Source organism: Phascolarctos cinereus, unplaced genomic scaffold, assembly GCF_003287225.1.
Source record: "Phascolarctos cinereus isolate Bilbo 61053 unplaced genomic scaffold, phaCin_HiC Scaffold_726;HRSCAF=1367, whole genome shotgun sequence".
Classification (NCBI taxonomy): Eukaryota; Metazoa; Chordata; class Mammalia; order Diprotodontia; family Phascolarctidae; genus Phascolarctos; species Phascolarctos cinereus.
Window position 1 is genome coordinate 4,870,174 of NW_027556098.1, and position 20,370 is coordinate 4,890,543.

General features: G+C 37.3%; 1 protein-coding gene across 3 annotated transcripts in view; it reads left to right on the forward strand.

Moving 5' to 3' along the window:
- ASB11 (ankyrin repeat and SOCS box containing 11) overlaps positions 1-20,370 on the forward strand; it is a 115,786-nt gene that overhangs the window by 60,909 nt on the left and 34,507 nt on the right. Inside the window, exons 1-3 of one of the 3 annotated variants that reach the window (XM_021007503.1) lie at positions 1,244-1,326; positions 10,586-10,636; positions 11,233-11,273. The exons of 1 other annotated variant lie outside the window; for it this stretch is intronic. In XM_021007503.1, coding sequence (XP_020863162.1) covers positions 11,234-11,273 — 40 coding nt within the window. In that variant the 5' untranslated portion in view covers positions 1,244-1,326; positions 10,586-10,636; position 11,233. Of the gene's footprint in view, positions 1-989; positions 1,327-10,585; positions 10,637-11,232; positions 11,274-20,370 lie in introns of those variants that run through there. One more of the 3 variants, XM_021007502.2, reaches the window with a different exon arrangement.

The following is a 20,370-nucleotide window of genomic DNA, read 5'->3' on the forward strand; positions in this document are numbered from 1 at the left end:
CTTAGAAGTCAGCTAGTTCAATCCCCTTGTTTTATAAATGAAGAAAAACAGCTAATTAGTGGCTGAGTCAACTGAAGCAAGCACCCCAATTTCCAGACTCCCAATCCAGGGGTTTCATCTTTCCTGGTTCCTTTATTGAATATGTATCAAGATGGTAATCCCTGACCAAGGCACAAGATAGTAATGCCGTAAGACCAAAAATAGAGAGGTGACAAATGGGAAAACACATAATGAGTAATCATGTTTGAGTATTTTTTTAATTAAAAAAAAGTATGGGAGAAGCCTTTAACATATGCATTGAAAAATAAACAACCACCAGGGAAAGATAATAGGCCCTTGCTACACTGTGCCAACCGCTCTTGGTCTTTTAAAGACAAAAAAAAGCAAGTGTAGAGAAAGGGAGCCCTGAGCCATAGATATCCAGTGCAATCATGCTTAATTTAAAGCTGGGGTGGGGGGTGCAGGGGGAAGGAAAGAAAGCCTCTTTTCATAACATGCACTGTTGTAGCACATTTACAAGGAAAGCTTTTTTTCCATAGGGAAGCCCAGCAAAATGAGGACCACATGTGCTTGAGGACTGAAGCAGGCAGTCAGGGAACGGGGATGTGCCAGCAGCTCAAACAGACTCCATGCAAAGAAAGCCACGCTTTTTAGGTCCCTAGTGGTTGGGTCAGTGGTGGAATCTCCAGTGGGCACTGGGGCTGATTTGTGGCAAGAGGTGACATGTGAGATATGACCCACAAGGTGGCAGCAGCCAGTGTCTACAGCCCCTAGGCCTCCCCTGGCTCAAACCACTGAGCTGTTTCTTTCCCCATTCACATCTCCCTACACCCCAACCTCTCTCTCCCCCCCCCCCCACTCTCCAAAGTTACAAACTGTGAGTTTTCTTCCTGATAAACCTCCAAGGCCCTCTCACTGATTGGTCTCAGTTTGGGAAAAGGACGTGACATCAGCAGCTTCTCTCCCTTGGTGTCCTGAGGTCTGGGCTTGGGCCAGCCCCCAGCCAGCCAGGGGAGGTGGGAGTAAGCCTTGGACCCAGGTGCTCAGGTTACCGGCAGGCTGCTGCTGCTGCTGCTGCTGCTGCTGCTGCTGCTGCTGGCACCAAGTCCCAGAGTGCTGCAGAGCCTGTGTGCTCAACAGATGAGTCACACGCCTGGGGCTTTCAGTGGCGGGGAGGATGGAGTTTGAACTCTCCTGAGCCACTGCCCTGCTCCCCAGCCCGGCCGAGCCCCATGGCTAGCCGAGGAGGCAGCGGGAGCACCAGCAAGCCCCAGGGCTTGGGAGGCCAGCCCTATCGCCAGGCCTTTGCAAACCCACTGATGAGTGGTGAGTAACCCTGGATCACGCAGGGGAAGCTTGTGCCTAGGTGGAGCCTGGGGCTGGGATGACTGAACTGATTCGGAAACACGGCATATTTGGGTACAGCTGCCAAGAAATGCATGCTTCATAAGTCAGTGACTTTTTTTTCTCAGCTGGACAGATATGTGTAATTGACTGGTACTGGTAGATGGATTTTTCTCATCTGGGAGTTAATTTTATTAATGAAATTGCAAATCCAGGCCCTATACATATATGCATATGTATGTGAGCATATATATGCATTTATAAATATGTGTACGCACATATATACACATGTATATATTCTCAGATGCATGTGTCTACATATAATCACACACATATACATTTGTGTGTGTTTATACATACATCTCTGTGTGTATATATATGCACATATACACATTTGCATAAATGTGTATATGTGCACACAACACACATGTGTGCACACACAACATACACATGGATGTGCACACATATGCATACATGTGTGTGAACTGGATCATAGAGAGGCAGGAATCATGGAAACCAGCTAGGAGTCTGGTTTTCATATCTAACTATCTATCTATCTATCTATCTATCTATCTATCTATCTATCTATCTATCTATCTATCCATCCATCTATCTATCTATCTATCTACCTGTCTATCTATAGAATATATGTGTATGTGTGTATGTGTGTACATATACATACATACATGCATACATACATACACACACACACACACTAGACTCCTAGCTGGTTTCTGTACACATATGTGTACATACATACATAGGCTTACATACATCAGCTTGCATTTTCAGATTGTTTACACCAGAAACAGGCTTCTTTGAAGCCTCTAGCTTTGGTGGTAAAAGTGCACAGACTTCGAAGTCCGTAAGACAGCGTCTGCCTGAGATTGGAGAACGTTTTCAATCAAACCATTTTCTCCAATAAAGATCTTAAACACTTAGTACCCATTAGGGACCTGTACGCAGCAGGTTCTCAAGTGAAACACTTGTTGCTCAAATGACTTTAGATGGAGACCAACTGTTACTTAAAGAGAAAAAGAAAAAAATTAATAGCTCTTCCAATAAATTCATGGTCTCTAAATCAGTGACTTTTGTTTTTTAACTGTACAGAGATGTGTAGCTGACCTGCACTGGTAAAGGGATCTTTCTCATCTAGGAGTTACCTTTATCTATGCAATTTCATGTCCAGGCTCTCTGTCTCTCTAAGTCTCTGCCTCTCTCTGTCTCTGTCTCTGTCTCTCTGTCTTTCTACAGTCCCATATATAGATACATACATAAATACAAGTGTATGTACCTCTGGAGATAAATCTATAAACATGCATGTACATGTGTTTGTGTATATGCGTGTCTCTATATGTACATATGCATGTGTGTATATATGTGTGTATATGTGTGTATGCATACACGCATGCATATCTTGTTCTTCAGTTATTTTCCAGTCATGTCTGACTCTTTGTGACCTCTTCTGGGGTTTTCTTGGCAAAAATACTGGAATGGTTTGTCCTTTCCTTCTCCAGCTCATTTCACAGATGAAGAAACTGAGGCAAACAGGGTTAAGGGACTTGAACAGAGTCGTGTAGCCAGTGAATACCTTAGGCCAGATTTGTACTAAGGAAGATGAGTCTTCCTGACTCCAGGGCTGGAACTCTATCTACTGTGCCACCTAGTACTCCCCCATACACATGCACATATACATACATATACGTTTGTATATATGCATATGTAAGTAAAGCATATACATGCATGTATATCTACAGAGAAACACATATATAGACATAAACATATACATATGTGTATGTATCTCTCTATAGACATATATATGAATATGCTCATATGTGAATTTATGGGTGTCTCTAGGGAGAGAGACTATATACACACACAGAGAGACACACATGTAGAGAAAGATACACACATATACACATACAGATAAACACTGTATATATAGACACACATATAAACACTGTACATATAGACACATACACGTATGTATATATAGACACACACACATAAAGACACATATAAACTCTGTGTGTATATATATATACATATATATACACATACACACATATAGAGAAATACATATACAGTGTGTATATATACAGAGAGATAGACGCACACACACATATAGACATACACACATATATAGATACACACATGCAGAGAAAGACACACACATATATATAAATACAATGTGTGTATATATATATATATATATAGACACACAGAGACATACACACAAAAATAGAAAGACACACACATAGATACATACATATTGAAACACACACATAAACACATAAACACATACACACATGTATGTTTGTAAATATGTACATCTCTATGTATGTATGTGTATATATATGTTTGTGTGTGTATCACACACATATGTATGTATGTATGTGTGTGGGGGGGACTGTGAGGGGGGAAGTGTCTCACGGGCTGGACACCTGTGCCTTTTGTGTGGGTGGCCCTCAGAGCCAGGGCCCCCACTGCCACAGCCCCCCTGGGCAGGCAGGCAGAGATTGGCTCATTAGCTGCTGCCTGATGACTCTGTAAAAAACAAGACAGTGCATCAAAGAGATTGTTTCGTTCAGCACTCTGTGTTGGCAGTCTGAATTTGCCTTGGGGCAGTACACAGAAGGGGCAGTTTTGGTTTATAGGTCCATGCTCGGGAGGACAGACGCTAAGAGACAGGACAGCCCTACAGACGGTGAGCCCCCGCACCCATCCTCTGCTCTAGGCAGGTGATGGATACAGAGGTGGTCTCTGCCCTCAAGGAGAGGAAAGCACATGTGAGGAGAGAGGACCAATGCTCTGGAAACAACAGCAGAACAGTTTTTTAAAAGGTCATGTTAAAAAGTCCCACATCGTGTCATACAGCATCGTGGTTGTTCAAGGGATATTGTTGAGGGCTGTAGGAAGAGACTGGGAGAGATCCAAGATAGAACCTAATCTGTGTCCTGAATGATGGGATATGTATGGGATATGAATGATAGGATTTGAAAAGGAAAAGATAAAAGAGACAAGGGCATTCTAGGTGTGAATGAAGGAATGAAAAGACAGGAATATGATCATTGAATATTTCTAGGATAGTTAGGAAATCCACTGGCTACAGTGGATGGTGTTTTTGAGGAGTGGGAAAGAAGTTTAGACGGTTAGGGTAGGGCCAGGTATCAAAAGGCCTTGAAAGTCAGATGAAAAGATTTGGACAAGATGAGGTAGGGAGGAAGTAGGGAGGGTGGTGAAGGTTTTTGAGAAGGAGAGTAATCATGATGAAAGACACACACATATGACATATGTAAGATACGCAGATCATGACATTGCAAGAAAATCAGACTAAGGAAAGTCTAAAGAATGAAGTGGATGGTGGAGAGCCAGGAATCATGGAAGCCATAAGGAGGCTGTTCACAGTTCACCAATCCACCTAATACTGTGTTCAAGGTGAAAGACGATGTGGTGTAGTAGAAAGAAAACTGACCCTGGAGCCGAGAAGACCGGGCTTCATTTTCTGCCTCTGAAACATACTGTGTGACCATGGTTAGATCGGTCACTCTCGTAGCGCTCCAGGTGTTAACTGAGGCTGTACATTTCAGAGAAGGTGCTGACCAGTATTGCAAAGGAAGCAGCATCTCACTCCAGCTCCTTATAGTGATAAAATCACAGATCTGGCCAGAAATTAAAACAAACTAACAAAAACATGAATAGGGTCATAGATACAAAGCTGGAAAGAGATTCAGAGGCCATCTAGTCCAATTCCCTCATCTTACAAAAAAGGAAATGGAGTCCCAGGGAGGGTTTGACCTGCCTTAGACATCAAAGGGAGGATTTGAACCCAGGTTCTCCGACTGAAGCCACTGTACTGCTCTGAGTCCCTCAATATACTATGCTAGACATGGGATACAAGGATCAGAAACAATGCTCTTGGGTTCAGGCAGAGTGGACTGAGACAGTAAAAAACCCCTTCTAAGCAGCCACGCATAAAGTAATGGATGGTGACAGTGGGACTAGGAAGAATCAGGGGCAGACAGAGATATTTCAAAAGAAAAATGCCCAAGATGTGGTATGTGTACGTGGAGATTGAAGGGGAGGAATGAACAGAATATGAATCTAAGATTGCAAGCCTGCCTATGTCAAACCTGGAAAAGCAGGGGTGCCACTGACAGAGGCAGAGATGTTTTAAAGGGGAGCAAGTCTGGGGAGAGGGATGCAGAGAGGGAGATAATGAGTTAATCTGGGGACATATTAAGCTTGATAGTCAAATGGAAATCCATAGACAGTCAACCTACTTTTGTCAGCCTCAATCTACCTTTCTAATTTGATTATTTTACTTCCCTTCCCTTACTCTATGGCTCAGCCCAGCTAGCCTTCTCGCCTGCCTCTCTATTTGCCCTCTATCTACCCTTCCTCTGCCTGGAATGCATTTCTACCACATCTCTGCCTTGTTTGCTTCAAACCTGACCTTAACACCTTCTACGTGAAGCCTTTCTCAATTTCCTTAGCTGCTGGCATCCCTCTCTCAAAATCTTGCCTTACGTTTATTTTATATAGATTTATTTATTTATTTATTTTGTGGGAGGAGGCAATCGGGATTAAGTGACTTGGCTAGGGTTACACAGCTAATACGCGTCTGAGGTCGCATTTGAACTCAGGTCTTCCTGAGTCAGGGCTAGCGCTCTATCCACTGACCCACCTAGCTGCCCCATATAGAATTATTTATGTTGTCTTTCCTGATAGAGTGTACTTTATTTTGGTCTTTGTATTCCCAGAGCTTAGTACAGTGTCTAACACCTAATTAGGCACTTAATAAATGCATGTGGATTGATTGACAGTTTGGACAGGTGGGGCTGGAGTTCAGGCAGTTGTATCGACCTGCAGCTTTAGATTGGGTCCTCAATGGAGAGAGGTTAGCTGAAGCCACAAGAGTAGAGCGGATCTCCAAAGGAGGCCCCATGTCCTCTAATACACACAGCCAAAGGACTGGCGCTTCCCAAATGCCCACAGGGGAAGATCATGAAAACTGAGAAAAGCTTGTTGGATTTGATGACTTTGTTCAACCATCTTTCAGTCCTGTCCAGCTCTTCGTGATCCCATGTGGGGTTTTCTTGGCAAAGATACTGGATTGCTTTGCATTTCCTTCTCCAGCTCATTTTACAGATGAGGGACTGAGGCAAGAAGGGTTAAATGACTTGCCCAGGGTCACACAGCTAGTAAGTATCTGAGGCTGGATTTGAACTCAGGAAGATAGATCTTCCTGAATCCAGGCCTGGCACTCTACCTTTTTGTTAATTAAGAGGTTGGATTAGGTGGCTTGTAAAGTCTTCTCCAGCTCCAAGTCATTGATACTGAGATTTAATTCAAACCCTTCCAGATTAGAAAACTAAGGAAAGTAAAAGTCATACAGTTAGTTGACAGTATAACCAGATAAGTGGGGCAGCTAGGTGGTACAGTGGATAGAGCACTGTGCCTGGAATCAGTTTCATGAGTTCAAATCTGGCCTCAGACATATACTAGCTGTGTGATCCTGGGCAAGTCACTTCACCTTGTTTGCCTCAGTTTGCTCATCTATAAAATGAGCTGGAGAAAGAAATGGCAAACCACTCTAGCATCCTTGCCAAGAAAACCCCAAATGTGGTCATGAGGAGTCAGACAGGACTGAACAACAAATAACCAAGTGAATGAACTCCTACTCCAGGATTTTTCCACTTACTAACTACACTGCCTTCCATGTAGATGAAGTTAGTCTGACATAGTCTGAATAAGAGATTTAAGATGCTGTGACACCTGGCTGGGTGTGTTATGTATGTGTGTGTGTGTGTGTGTGTGTGCGTGTGTGTGAGTGATGTAAGTGAAATAAAATTCGAGCATCATTTATAACACATAGACAGAGACTTACTCCATCTACAAATAAAGTCCATCCTTTTTGGACTATAAAGCAGGTAGTGAAGAAAGAAAAGATATCACAGAAAAAAAATGGTATTCTGGTTTCATTCTGAGGAAAATGATCTTCTTAACCCAAGGGAAGGATTAGCTTGCCTGTTGGATAAGGGTGGTAGTTACCTAATGTGGGGAAAAAAAAAAGTCACTGGTTTTGAAGTCAGAGGACCAGATTCAACTTCCAGTTTTTCTGCCTACTGCCTGTGTTATAATTTGGCAAATAACCTTTCGGGGGGTCAGCTTTCCAATCTGGGTTGGCCCCAGTGACCCTTAGGTTTCTTCATGGGCTAAAGCTATGATTTAGCTTTTCCCTCTCCTCTCTTTACCCTTCATCCACCCCCAGCCCCCAAAACTTCACCTTTGCTAATTGGACTAGGTCCATTTTCAGTATGATTCCAATGGAATTTTTCCATTGGAATCCTTCCATCAACACACACCGTTGAAACAAATCTCTCCATTTCCAAGAACAAGGAGACTGTTTATCCCCTTCCCCACCCCCCACTCCGTAGGAGACGAATGCATTGTTTTTATATTTCACTTTGTTAACAAATTCTCCAGTATTTTGAGAAAGGTATTTGATACCATGTGTTACATGGTCATCAAGGAACTTTAAAAATAATGTATTGATATCCTTTCAGTCATTTCTGCTTTCCTAAAGTATTTCTCCTCTCTCACCCCCTCAGAGAGCTATCCTCTACAATACAGAATATAAAGAGGAGAAAAACACTTCTGGCAGAATAACCAATCAGCAAACATTTTTAAGCACCTTCTATGTATCAAGCAGGGCAGCTAGGTGGGACAATATTAAGTGCCTGGCTTGGAATCAGGAAGAATCATCTTCCTGAGTTCAAATGTGGCCTCAGACACTTATTAACTGTGTGACCCTGGGCAAATCACTCATTACCCTGTTTGCCTCAGTTTCCTCATCTATAAAATGAACTGGAGAAGGACATGGCGAACCACTCCCGTATCTTTGCCAGGAAAACTCCGAATGGGGTCACAAAGAGTGGAACACAACTGAAATGACTGAACGATAACATGGGTCAGGCATCGTGCTAGGCACTGGAGATACAAAAGCCCGCCTCTGCCCTCAGGGAACTGTATTGCAAAATTCTGACAATATAGCCGATATTCCACACTCAGCGTCCCCTAGCTCCACAAAGAAATGCAGGTGGGGCCTCTTCCTCTCCCTTCTTTGGGGCCAAGCATGGTCCTCATAATTTCAGAGAACTGGGGTTTGATTATTTTGTTGTTGTGATTGATACTGTATTGATGGTGTCATTGTGTGACGTGTTTTCTTGCTTATTTAAGTTCATGCCTTCCCATGCTTCTCTGAATCTATCATATTCATTGCTTCTTCATGGTATTTCATTTACGTTCATGTACTGCAGTTTGTTCATCCAACCCCAAATCTGTAGGTATCTACTTTGTCTCTAAGCTTTTGGCTAATCATTTCTCTGATTATTAGTGATTTGGAGTGTTTTTTCATGACTGTAAAATGTTTTCAGTTCTTTTTGTTTTTGTTTGTTTTTTTTTTTTTTAGGCAATTAGGGTTAAGTGACTTGCCCAGGGTCACACAGCTAGTAAGTGTCAAGTGTTTGGTCTGAGGGCGGATTTGAACTAATACTCCTGACTTCAGGGCTGGTGCTCTCTCCACTGCGCCACCTAGCTGCCCCTCAGTTCTTCTTTTGAGGACTACTTGTTCATATACTTCTCTTTGGTAATTAATTTTGGTCACAAATATTTCGGCTAGTTGTATATATACATATATGTATATATGTGTATGTGTACATATATATTTGTGTATATATGTATGTGTGTATGCATATGTGTATAGATGTGTGTGTATATATATATATGTATATATACACACACACATACACACACACACACGCACGCACATGTATCTGGGTAACCTTATCATCAATATTTGATAAAGGTATCTGATCTGGTTTTCTTCTGTTTTGATGACATGATTTTTAGTAATCACTTTGCTTTTACATTTTGAAGTTGTTATGGCGCATATGGTGAAAAATACTTGACATAATTTTTGCCAGGCTGCTTTCTAGTTTTCCCAGAATTCTTTTCAAATAGGGAGTTCTTTCCTAGGGACTTTGTTTCTGGGTTCATTGTGTGCTGGGTTACTAAGTTCAATTATTTCTGATTTTGCCCTGTTTAGCCTGTTCTACTGATCTTCAATTTTTTTAAATCTGTGTGCAATGTTGTTGTTATTGTTGTTCACTTGTTTCAGTTGTGTCTGACTGTGGTTTTCTTGGCAAAGATATTGGAGTGGCTTGCCATTTCCTTCTCCAGTTCATTTTACAGATGAGGAAACTGAAGCAAACAGGGTTAAGTGACTTGCCCAGTGTCACACAGTTAGTAAGTATGAATTCAGGAAGGTGATTCTTCCTGACTTCTGGCCTGGGCGCTGTCTGCACTACCTAGCTGCCCCTTTAAGTATTTACTTTATATCATATTAAACAAACACTAATGTTTAATTGTGTTGGTGTATGGTTTTCTCTTCTTTTATCTTTCCCTGCTTTAGGAATTAAGACTGTATTTGCCTCATAAAAGCAGTTTGGTAGATTTTTGTGAATAATTGGTAAGAGAAAGAAAGAAAGAAAAAGAAAGAAAGAAAGAAAGAAAGAAAGAAAGAAAGAAAGAAAGAAAGAAAGAAAGAAAGAAAGAAAGAAAGAAAGAAAGAAAGAGGAAAAGAGAGAAAGAGAGAGAAAAAAGTCAAAGAGAGAGTAAGAAGCAAGGAGAGAAATTGGTATTGTTATTCTTTAAAAGTCTGATAGAGTCCTGTAAATCTACCTGGATTCCCCCTCCTCCCCTCCCTGTTTAGTCATTTCCTTATGGCCAGTTCAATTACCTTTTACGAAATTGGATTATTTAAGTTCTCCATTTGGTATTCTGTTAATTTGGGTATTTTATATTTTTGTAGGTAATTTTCTGTTTCTTTTGAATTCTCAGTATTACTGGCACATAAGTTTATAGTAGGTTCTGATAATTCTTTTTATTTGTTCTGGGTTCATTTTAATTTTGTTCATTTGATTTTCCTCTTCTTTTTAATCAGCTCACCTAAACATTTATCAACATTGTTAGTCTTTTAAAACAAAACAAAACAAAACAAAATATCTCTTAGTTTTATCAGTGCAGGTTTCTAATATATCTATTTCTCCTCTCATTGTGAAGATTTCCTCTTTCATGCTTATTTTGGATTTAATTATTTGTTGGTTTTTAATTTTTAAATTTACATATTCACTTAATTAATCCTCACTTTTTCTATTTTGTTAACTTATGTTTTTAGGGATATAATTTTTCCTCTGAGGAGTGCTTTAGCTGTAACCCAGAAATTTTGGTATGTTGTCTCATCATTATTATTGCTCTTCAAATAGTTATTAATTATTTCTATGATTTGTTCTTTGACCTCATTGTTCAGACTTTCATTATTAGGTTTCTATTTAGGTCTATGTCTTTTACTTGGGCTTTCTATACTGATTACTGTTTTTTATTACATTGAGGTCATTAAGGATGTATATTTAGTATATCTTTTTTACATCTATAATATTTCTGTGCCCTAGCACATGATCTTTTTTTTTTTATAAATGTACTATGTGTTGTTGGGAAATATGTATATCTTTAATATTCTCATTCAGATGTTGTCATAATTTTTTAGTCTAAATTATCACAGTGTAGTTCCATTTTTTTCCCTTTTATTTACCTTTGCTAGATTTGTCCAGCTCTGAGCAAATAAGAGTAGTCTCCTTCTATTTTAGTGTTAGTAGGTGTTTTTGTAATTCAGTTAACTTTTCCATTATGTATAATGCTATGCCATTTGGTGCATATGTATAATATTCATATTGGTTCATTATCTATTTTTCCTGTAAGTATAATATAATTTCCTTGTTTGTCTCCATTGATACTATGAATTTTTATCTTTGTTTTGTCTGCTAGCATGATTGCAACTCCTGCTTTTTGGATTCATCTGATACATGGTAAATTTTGTTCCAGCCTCTCATTTTGATTCTGTGTGTATATGCTTTTTGTTGTTGTTGTTTTTTTGGAGGGAGCGAGGCAATTGGGGTTAAATGACTTGCCCAGGGTCACACAGCTAGTAAGTTCAGAATTTGAACTCAGGTCCCCCCTGACTCCAGGGCCAGTGCTCTGTGTGTATGCTTTTTAGATGTCCTTCTTAAAAACAACAGATTGTAGAATTTTGTTTGTTTATCCTTTCTACCCTTCTCTTTTATTTTGTTGGCTCATTTAGTCCATTTGTACATAAAGTTAAGAGAATTAGATTTGTATTGTCCTCAGTTTGTTTCTCCAATATTTTGGTTGTTTTTATTCCTTTCTTCTTTTAAGTCAACGTTTTGTCTCCATGATTAGTCTTGCTTAAGTTAATTTGATGTAACTTTTCCCAAAACCTTTCTTCTCTTTCACTTTTTTCATTTCCATTTGCCCATCCTGTTCCTTCTTGTTTGGGGGTTTTCTTATTATTAATGATTTATTTTTCTTTTTAAAAATGTTTTTATTACCTTTTTCTTTCTTTCTTTTGTCTCTTTTCTCTCTTCTGTTCAGAATATCTTCTCCTTCCTGGCAACATCATATGTTTGTTAGTTTTCTATGCCAAAGAAGTTTTTTTTTTCCTTTCTCTTCTGAAATTTTATTTCTTGGGACAAATGAATACACTGGGGAAGCAAATGAGGAAGAAGGTTGGGGAACCATTAAAAAAATGGAGAGAAGGGGTAAGGAAGAATGGCACCAAATAAATCTCATCTGAACCAAACAAAGGAATCTATGTTCAACCACGTATGCAAACACATAAAAATAAAGTACATATACATACCTGTACATATACATGTATATGCAAACATGCAACAAGTTTGGTGCAGTCGTATATTAAACTTAACAGGGTAACAGGCAAGGGCAGGAAAAACGGACAGAGGGGTTTAAGAGGGAGGGAAGAAATGAGAAGGGAATAATTACACAAAAAACAAATGTGAATTTTGGAGGATGGATCATAAAGAGAAGACAATGGAAAGAAAGAGAGGGAAAGATAGAGAAAGAAAGGCAAAGAAAGAAAAAGAAAGGAAGGAAGAAAAATGTCAGAGAAAAGAGGAGAGATGGAGAAGAAGAGAAAGAAATAAAGAAAAAGAGGAGAGAGGAAGAAAGAAAAAAGAAAGAGGAGAAGAAAGAGGAGATAGAGGAAAAAGTAGAGGAAAGAGAAAAAAGAGAAGAGAGAGAGGAGAAAGAAAAAAGAGGAAAGAGGAGAGAGGTAGAGAAAGAAAGAAAGAGAAAAAAGAGAAAGGAGAGGAGAGATAAAGAAGGAAGGAAGGAAGGAAGGAAGGAAGGAAGGAAGGAAGGAAGGAAGGAAGGAAGGAAGGAAGGAAGGAAGAAAAAAGAACAGGAACTTGCAATTGAAGTCTGGCTAAGGTTAGACAGGAGAAGCAGTTTGGTGGAAATAAATCAGTAGTGCTGATCTTCTACCTTCTTCTTTATAATGTGGGGGCAGGGAAAAAATAATGAAGGGAAGTACACAATTAGCAGTCATAGTACTGAATATGAGCCCACCTGTAAAATGGAAAAAAGATAACAGTATGAATGCAACAAGATCATGTTTACAAGAAACACATGAATTGTAAAGACACAGTGTTGATATGAAGAGCAAGAGCAGAGTTGATTATGCTTCAGTTGAAGTCAAAAAAGAAATAGCAATCATGATCTTTGACAAAATAACATTAAAAAATAGACATCGTTAAAATAGATAGGAAAATTACATTACACTTTAAGGTGTAGATACTGAAGAAATATCAACTATATGTATGTGTGTGTGTATTTGTTTATATACACATAATTATCTGTATTATACATACACACATATGTATATATACATATACATCAGTATATCCATATACATATATATATATATATATATATACCAAATGTCATAGAATATAAAGGAGCTTAAAGGAACAGTTAATAATAAAGATTGAGTTAAAAGGAGAAAGAGACAGCAAAACTGGTAGGGATCTCAATAGCTAACATTATATAATACTATGTGCCAAACACTATGGAAAACACTTTATAATTATTATCTCATTTGAGCCTTACAATAATCCTGAGAGGTAGATGCTATTATTATTCTCATTTTGCAGATGAGAAAACTGAGGCAAACAGAAGTTAAGTGAATTACCCAGGGTCACACAGCTAATAAATATCTGAAATCACATTTGAACTCAGGTCTTCTTGACTACAGGCCTACTGCTCTATCCACTGCATCACCTAGCAGCTCCTCAGTGTACCCTTTTTAGACCTAGGTGAATCTAGCAAAAATAAATAAATAAGCAAGAAGGAAGTTAAGGACCTAAACAGAGCTTTAGAGAAGTTATATAGAATTCTGATGACTGAATGGGAATGGAAAGGACTATACATATACTCATACATACATGCTGCTTTTATGAAAATTTACCATAAATAAATTTTTAAAAAGCAGAAATAATAAAGATATCATTTACTAACTTTATCATAACAATTCTAATCAATCAAGGGTCTTTGGAGAAAGGATTTGAACTTGAACATAGGCTAAATAATTTAATTCTAAAGAATTGGTGGTTCAAGGAACAAATTACAGAAACAATAGATCATTTCATCAAAGAGGATGACAATGAGACAACATCCCATAAGTTTTGAAATGCAGCCAAATCAGTCTTAAGGGGAAAATTAATATCTTTAAACATTTTAATCAAAAAAGAGAAAAGAACAGATCGGTGCATTGGACATACAGCTACAGAAATAACAAATAAAAAACCTCCCACACAAAAATATAAATTTTAAAAATCAAAGATGAGATTAATAAAATTAAAGAAAAAAAGTGATAAATTGATAAAAATTGATAAAGACTTGATTAAAAAACTAGAAGTGGTTGGGGGAAATAACTAATAAAATGGATAAACTTGGCTAATCTGATTCTTGAAAAAAGTGAGAGGAAAACCAAATGATCAATATAAAAATGAAAAAGGAGAATTCACAATGTATTTACAATATGAAATATTAAAATAAATTGTTAGAAACTATTTTGCTTGATGCTTCTTATCAACATTGATAAATCTAAATGAAATGGACAAATATATACAAAAACAAAATTTGCAAATGAACAGAATAAGAAACAGCAAATTTACATAGACTCTCAGGAAAAAAAATTGAATAAGGCATAAATGAATTTCCAAAGCAGAGAAAATATAACTACAAGATGGATTTATAAGTCAATTCTATCAAATATTCAAAGAAAAATATTAATTCTAATGTTACATAAACTATGTGTAAAAACAGAAAAAGAAGGATTCCTTCCAAACTTTTTTTATGATACAAATATGGTCTTGATACATAGCATGGAGAGACAAAGCAGAGAAAGAAAATGATAGCCCAGTATCCTTAATGAATATCTATGTAAAAATACTGAATAACGTATTAGCAGTGTGGATAGAACGACATATAAAAGTAATTAAACATTATAATCAGGTTCATTTAAACCAGGAATGTAGGTTTTTTTCGATATCAGGAAAGCTATGAATATAATATACCATATTAATAACACAATAATAAAAACCATATGATTACATTAATAGATGTAGAAAAGACTTGATAAATAGAACATCTATTTCTGTTAAAAAAAACATTCTAGAAGCATAATAAAAAGGAACTTTTCTTAATAGGATAAATAATATTAATCTAAAACCAAGAGTTAGCATTATATGCAATGGCAAATTACTAGAATCCTTTCCAATAGAATTGGGTAAAGCAAGATGTCTATTACCATTACTACTATTTGATATAGTTCTAGAAATGCTAGCCATATCAAGAAATCAAGAAAAGGAAATTTAAGGAATAAAAACAGGCAGAGGAAATAATAACAATAATAATAACTATTATTATTATTGTAAATGATGTGGTAGTCTCCTTAGGGAGCATTAGAAATTCATCTAAAATTAATTAAAAAATAATACAATAATTAAATAAACCAATAATAAAAACAATAAAACAACAATTTGGCAGAGTAGCAAGATATAAAATAAACTCGTGAATATCATTAGCCTTTTGCATATTTACCAGCAAAACTCTACAAGAAATTTCATTTGAAATAAGTATAAAATTTATTATGTCCACTTACCATTACATGGAGAGGAATTATATGAATTCAACTACAAAATACTTTTTACAGAAATAAAGACAATCCTAAATATCTGAATTGACAATTTGGCCCTGCCAGTACAACAATAAAACTGGTGATATCACCTAAATTAATTTACTTATTCTGTACCATCACAGTCAGCCCCACTAAAGAGTTATTTTACAGAACCATAAAAAAAAAAAAAAGAAAACACAATTCATCTGCAGGAGCAAAAGATCAAAATTTTCAATGGTAAAAATAAAAAAGAGAGAGGGATGGAATGAGGATAAGCACTGTCGATCTCAAAGTATACTATAGATCAGTAATTATCAAAACTGTTAGTTAAAAAAATAGAAAGTGATCTGTGGGACAGATTAAGAGCTTAGGAAACAGAAGAAAATGAACATAATAGTAAAATAGTTTTTTGATAGACCTAAAGATCCCAACATATTCACGAAAAGACTCCCTATTTGGTAAAAATAATGTTGGGAGCACTTATTGTTAATTATTTGGAGTATTTCTAAAATATTTTTGTTAATAGCATGCTTTTCTAATTTTGAGAATTATCTTTTCATGACCTTTAACCTCTCCATTTAGGAAATTGTCAAATAAATTATGATGTATGAATGTAATATAATTTTATCGTTCAGTAAGAAAGTAGGAAAGGGACAGATTTAGAAACCTGGGTGTTTGATGCATTAGATACAGAATGAAGTGAGCAAAAGCAGGAGAAAAATTTATGCAATGACTGCATCATAAAGGAAGACAACTTTGAAAGACTTAAGAATTCTGGTTAATGCAGTGTTGAGTCAAAACTGCAGAGGACCAATAATGAAATATGTTTCTCATCTCTTGATAAAAGATGTGATGGAATAGAGGTGAAGAATGACATACACATTTGGGATATGGCAAATAGATGGATTTGTTTTGGTTGACTGTGCTCATTAGTTTTAAGAATAGGTTTTTAAAAATTGATGGAGGGAGAGAATTGGGGGAAGGGGGTAATGAAAATTATATTTTTTTAAAAAGAGTGCCAAAGAAGCCTTAAAAAGAGTGCACAAAATTGAATATGTGGGGGTTCACACAGAACAAAAGATAATTGGAACAGCTTTAAAACTAAAATGTGGTATGCATCACATCCTTAAAAAATTAAATGTAATACAGATTTATCTTTTCATGTACAACTTTCTTTATCTCTTCTATGTAAATGGAAAAAACTTGTATTGGCTGGCATTTTTCAAGTTCAATATCTTTTCAAAGGAAAAAAATGAAAAATTATTCCCTGATTCATTGCATGTACTATTATTTATTCTTTCTTTCATTTCTGTCTTACAAAGTTAAAACTTCTCTTGTATTGATGTCTTTTTAGGTCATGGTCCTGTTTTACGTTGTGACTCACAATCAGAATTACAAATTGTCAGTTGAAGTAACATTAGATAGAAATAGGTTCCCATGCCCATTCCTCCTCACCTATCTGGGCAGAATTAGTACTGCTTATAGCCAAGTCCGTGGCTACAAAAAGGGATAATGTGCCTTAAGAGTCTCTAGGCAAGAATGGGAGAGGCAGAAAAAGTGAGGGATTTAATCTGGGGAACTGAAAGGGAGGATCTCAGCCCACCATAGGGGAAGACAGGATCTCACAGCATCCCATGGAAGAAGTAGTGAGATGGGAAATGGGATGTCATGACAAAGGAGGGTTTGGTGCCCATCTTCTATGAGACAATATTGGATCTCTATGGACCATATCCTGGCCTGGTAAAAGAGATATATTAACCTTTAGGGTCAACCCCCCAGAAGAGGGGGTAGAACATGGACTCAGAGATGAGATGGCATAGCCATTGGGAAGGAGAGTGATCATGGGATGGCAGGGGGTACACAGGGACTGCAGGATTTGAGACACAGGGTAAGTTCTATCCACTCTGTGGGAGGTGTGCAAATGGAGTTTCTGCAGCAGGGAGGGTCCCAAGATGAGCCCCAGGCATAAGCCTGTGAGTCCCTGTGAGTCTGATGGGGGAGGTGGGGGAGAAAGAGTGCTGAGAAAATGCTTTAAAGTCCCCCCAGTGTTTATTCTTAGGGAGTTAACTTTGTTAGTTGGTAATTGTTCTGTGGGCTGTAATTGTCTTATGTCAGATACTTAGTTCCTTTTTTGGAAGGGTTGGAGTGGTCTGGAATAAATGACCAATCTACTCTTTTCTTGGGGAGGTCCTTTCAAAACATGTACCAACCAGCCCATTTTTCTTTCAAATGTATCCACAGACACAATTGAAATCCTTTCTGAAATAATGGAAGTTTCTTAGTTCAGTTGCCTAAAATATCAAAAACGCATCCTATTCAGCGAGTCGTAGAGATTAAAAAGCTCCGATTTAAGAGACATGGAAATGAAAGGTGAGTTTAATCAAGCTAATTGCTCAATTAGGTGGTGGGTGATTAGAACAGTGTTTCTCTTTTCAGCTGAAAATTTTGATACTGGCTGGCTTACTGCTGCCCTGTTCTGCCATACACAAATTTGTTGGGCTGTAAAATGTTGCAAATGTGTGATGGAAAAATCAGTGCTTTTTTCAAGGCCTTAGCTTTTTAAATACTTTGATAAGTCCTCTGTTTGTTAGTATTCTTTTCCTTTTCAAATTGCCTTTTATTTTTTTAAGAGGGGTATTCCTCCTGCCCCCACCCACCAACAGAATGTAAGCTCTTTCTTTCAGATATGGTAGGCGTTTAATAATTTTTATTTAGTTGACTTGATTAAAAGGGGCTCTGTAAGAGCACAGAGTTTGGAGTCAGAAAGCCTTATTTTGAAGCCTGGCTTTCCTGCTTATTACTTTTGTGGTATTAGGCAGTTTACTTCTCTCTGTGCCTCCATTTTCCCTTTCTGTAAAATGAAGGGTTCAGACTGAATTACTTATAAAATTTATTCCAGTTTTAAATACTATGAGCCTCTAAAATTATTCAAATTATTTAAAAATTACATATGCATATGATATCATGTGTAAAATATGTATTTTGTAGATATGTTAATATCACCTCCATCACTGAGTGTATCTTTCACCTTCCTTACTCAGGAAGCCATCTATTGTAGTAAAGGATTTTTAAAAAGAGAAAAAAAATGTCGTTTCAGTAAAACTAAACCCTGAACCGCTCAACGTGACTCTGTAATAATTCTGTAGTTCGTGTTTGGAGTGCCATGCTCACTGTTACTACTTCATATAGATAGATCATAGCATTTGACAAATTCATCACGAGAGAATGACACCTTTTAGAAACCACCTTCCCAGAAGGGTAAAGAAAACTTTGTTGTAATTAATCTTTTATTTAAAATTTAGTCAAAGTTTAGATGCCTTTATAATACCCAGAACAAAATATTATGGGCATAGATAAGAAATAAGAGAGAGAGAGAGAGAGAGAGAGAGAGAGAGAGAGAGAGAGAGAGAGAGAGCCTGCTTTGATGAAACTTAGCCTACTTGGGGAGATCAGCAAGCAGATATATAAAATGATGTTTTAGAATGGCATATTTATGAAATATTAGTTTAATTTGAATATATGTGTTGATAGGATACTGAGTGAAGGAGTTATCAGTGAGGTAGAGATGAAAGACAACTGACTGAAGGTGATGAATTTTGAACTATTTTTTTCCTCAGATTTTGTCTACTTTTTAAAATCTTTTTCCACTTAACAGTATTTTATTTTTTCCAATTACATGTAAAGATAGTTGTCAGCTTCTTTTTTTTATTAATTAATTTATTTTATCAACAATCACTTCCATAAGCTTTTGAATTTTAAATTTTTCTCCCCGTCCCTCCCCACCTCCCTCCTCAAAACAGCACGCAATCTGATGTAGGCTATACATATACATTCCTATTAAACATATTGTTACATTAGTGATGTAAGAATTAGAACCAATAGGAGGAACCACCAGAAAGACAAAATAAAACACAACAGAAAAAAAAATAGCAAATAGTATGCTTCGATCTGCATTCAAACTCCATTCTTTGGATGTGGATAGCATTTTCCATCATAAGGCCTTTGGAGATATCTTAGATCCTTGTATTGCTGAGAAGGGTTGGTCATCACATGATGTAGCTATTACTGTGTACATCGTTCTCCTGGTTCTGCTCTCTTCACTCAGCATCAGACCGTGCAAGTCTTTCCAGGTTTTCAACATTCACTTTTACAAGATTTTGAGTTCTAAATTTTTTCTCCCTCCTCTCTGCCCTCCCCAAGACGGCATGCAATCTGTTATAGGCTATACATGTACAATTATATTAAACATATTTCCACATTATTCATGTTGTGAAAGAATCAGAATGAAAGGGAAAAACCACAGGAGAGAAAAAACAAAAACAAAAACAAAAAAGAGAGAAAATAGCATGCTTCGATCTTCATTCAAACTCCATAGTTCTTTCCCTGGATATGGACAGCATTTTCCATCATGAGTCCCTTGGAATTGTCTTAGATCATTGTATTCTTGAGAAAAGCTAAGTCTATCAAAGTTGGTCATTGCACAATGTTCTTTAATGTTCTCCTGGTTCTGCTCACTTCACTCAGCATCAGTTCATTTAAGTCTTTCCAGGTTTTTCTGAAATCTGCCTACTCATCATTTCTTATAGAATAATAGCATTGCATTACATTCATATACCACAACTTGTTCAGCCATTCCCCATTTGATGGGCATCCCCTCAATTTCCAATTCTTGGCCACCACAAAAAGAGCCACTATAAATATTTTTGTACATGTGGGTCCTTTTCCCTTTTTTATGATCTCTTTGGAATACACAGACCTAGTACTGGTATTGCTGGATCAAAGGGTATGCAGAGTTTTATAGCCCTTTGGGCATAGTTCCAAATTGTTCTCCAGAATGTTCAGATTAGTTCCAGATTAGTTCACAACTCCACCAACAATGCATTAGTGTTTCAGTTTTCTTACAGCTTCTC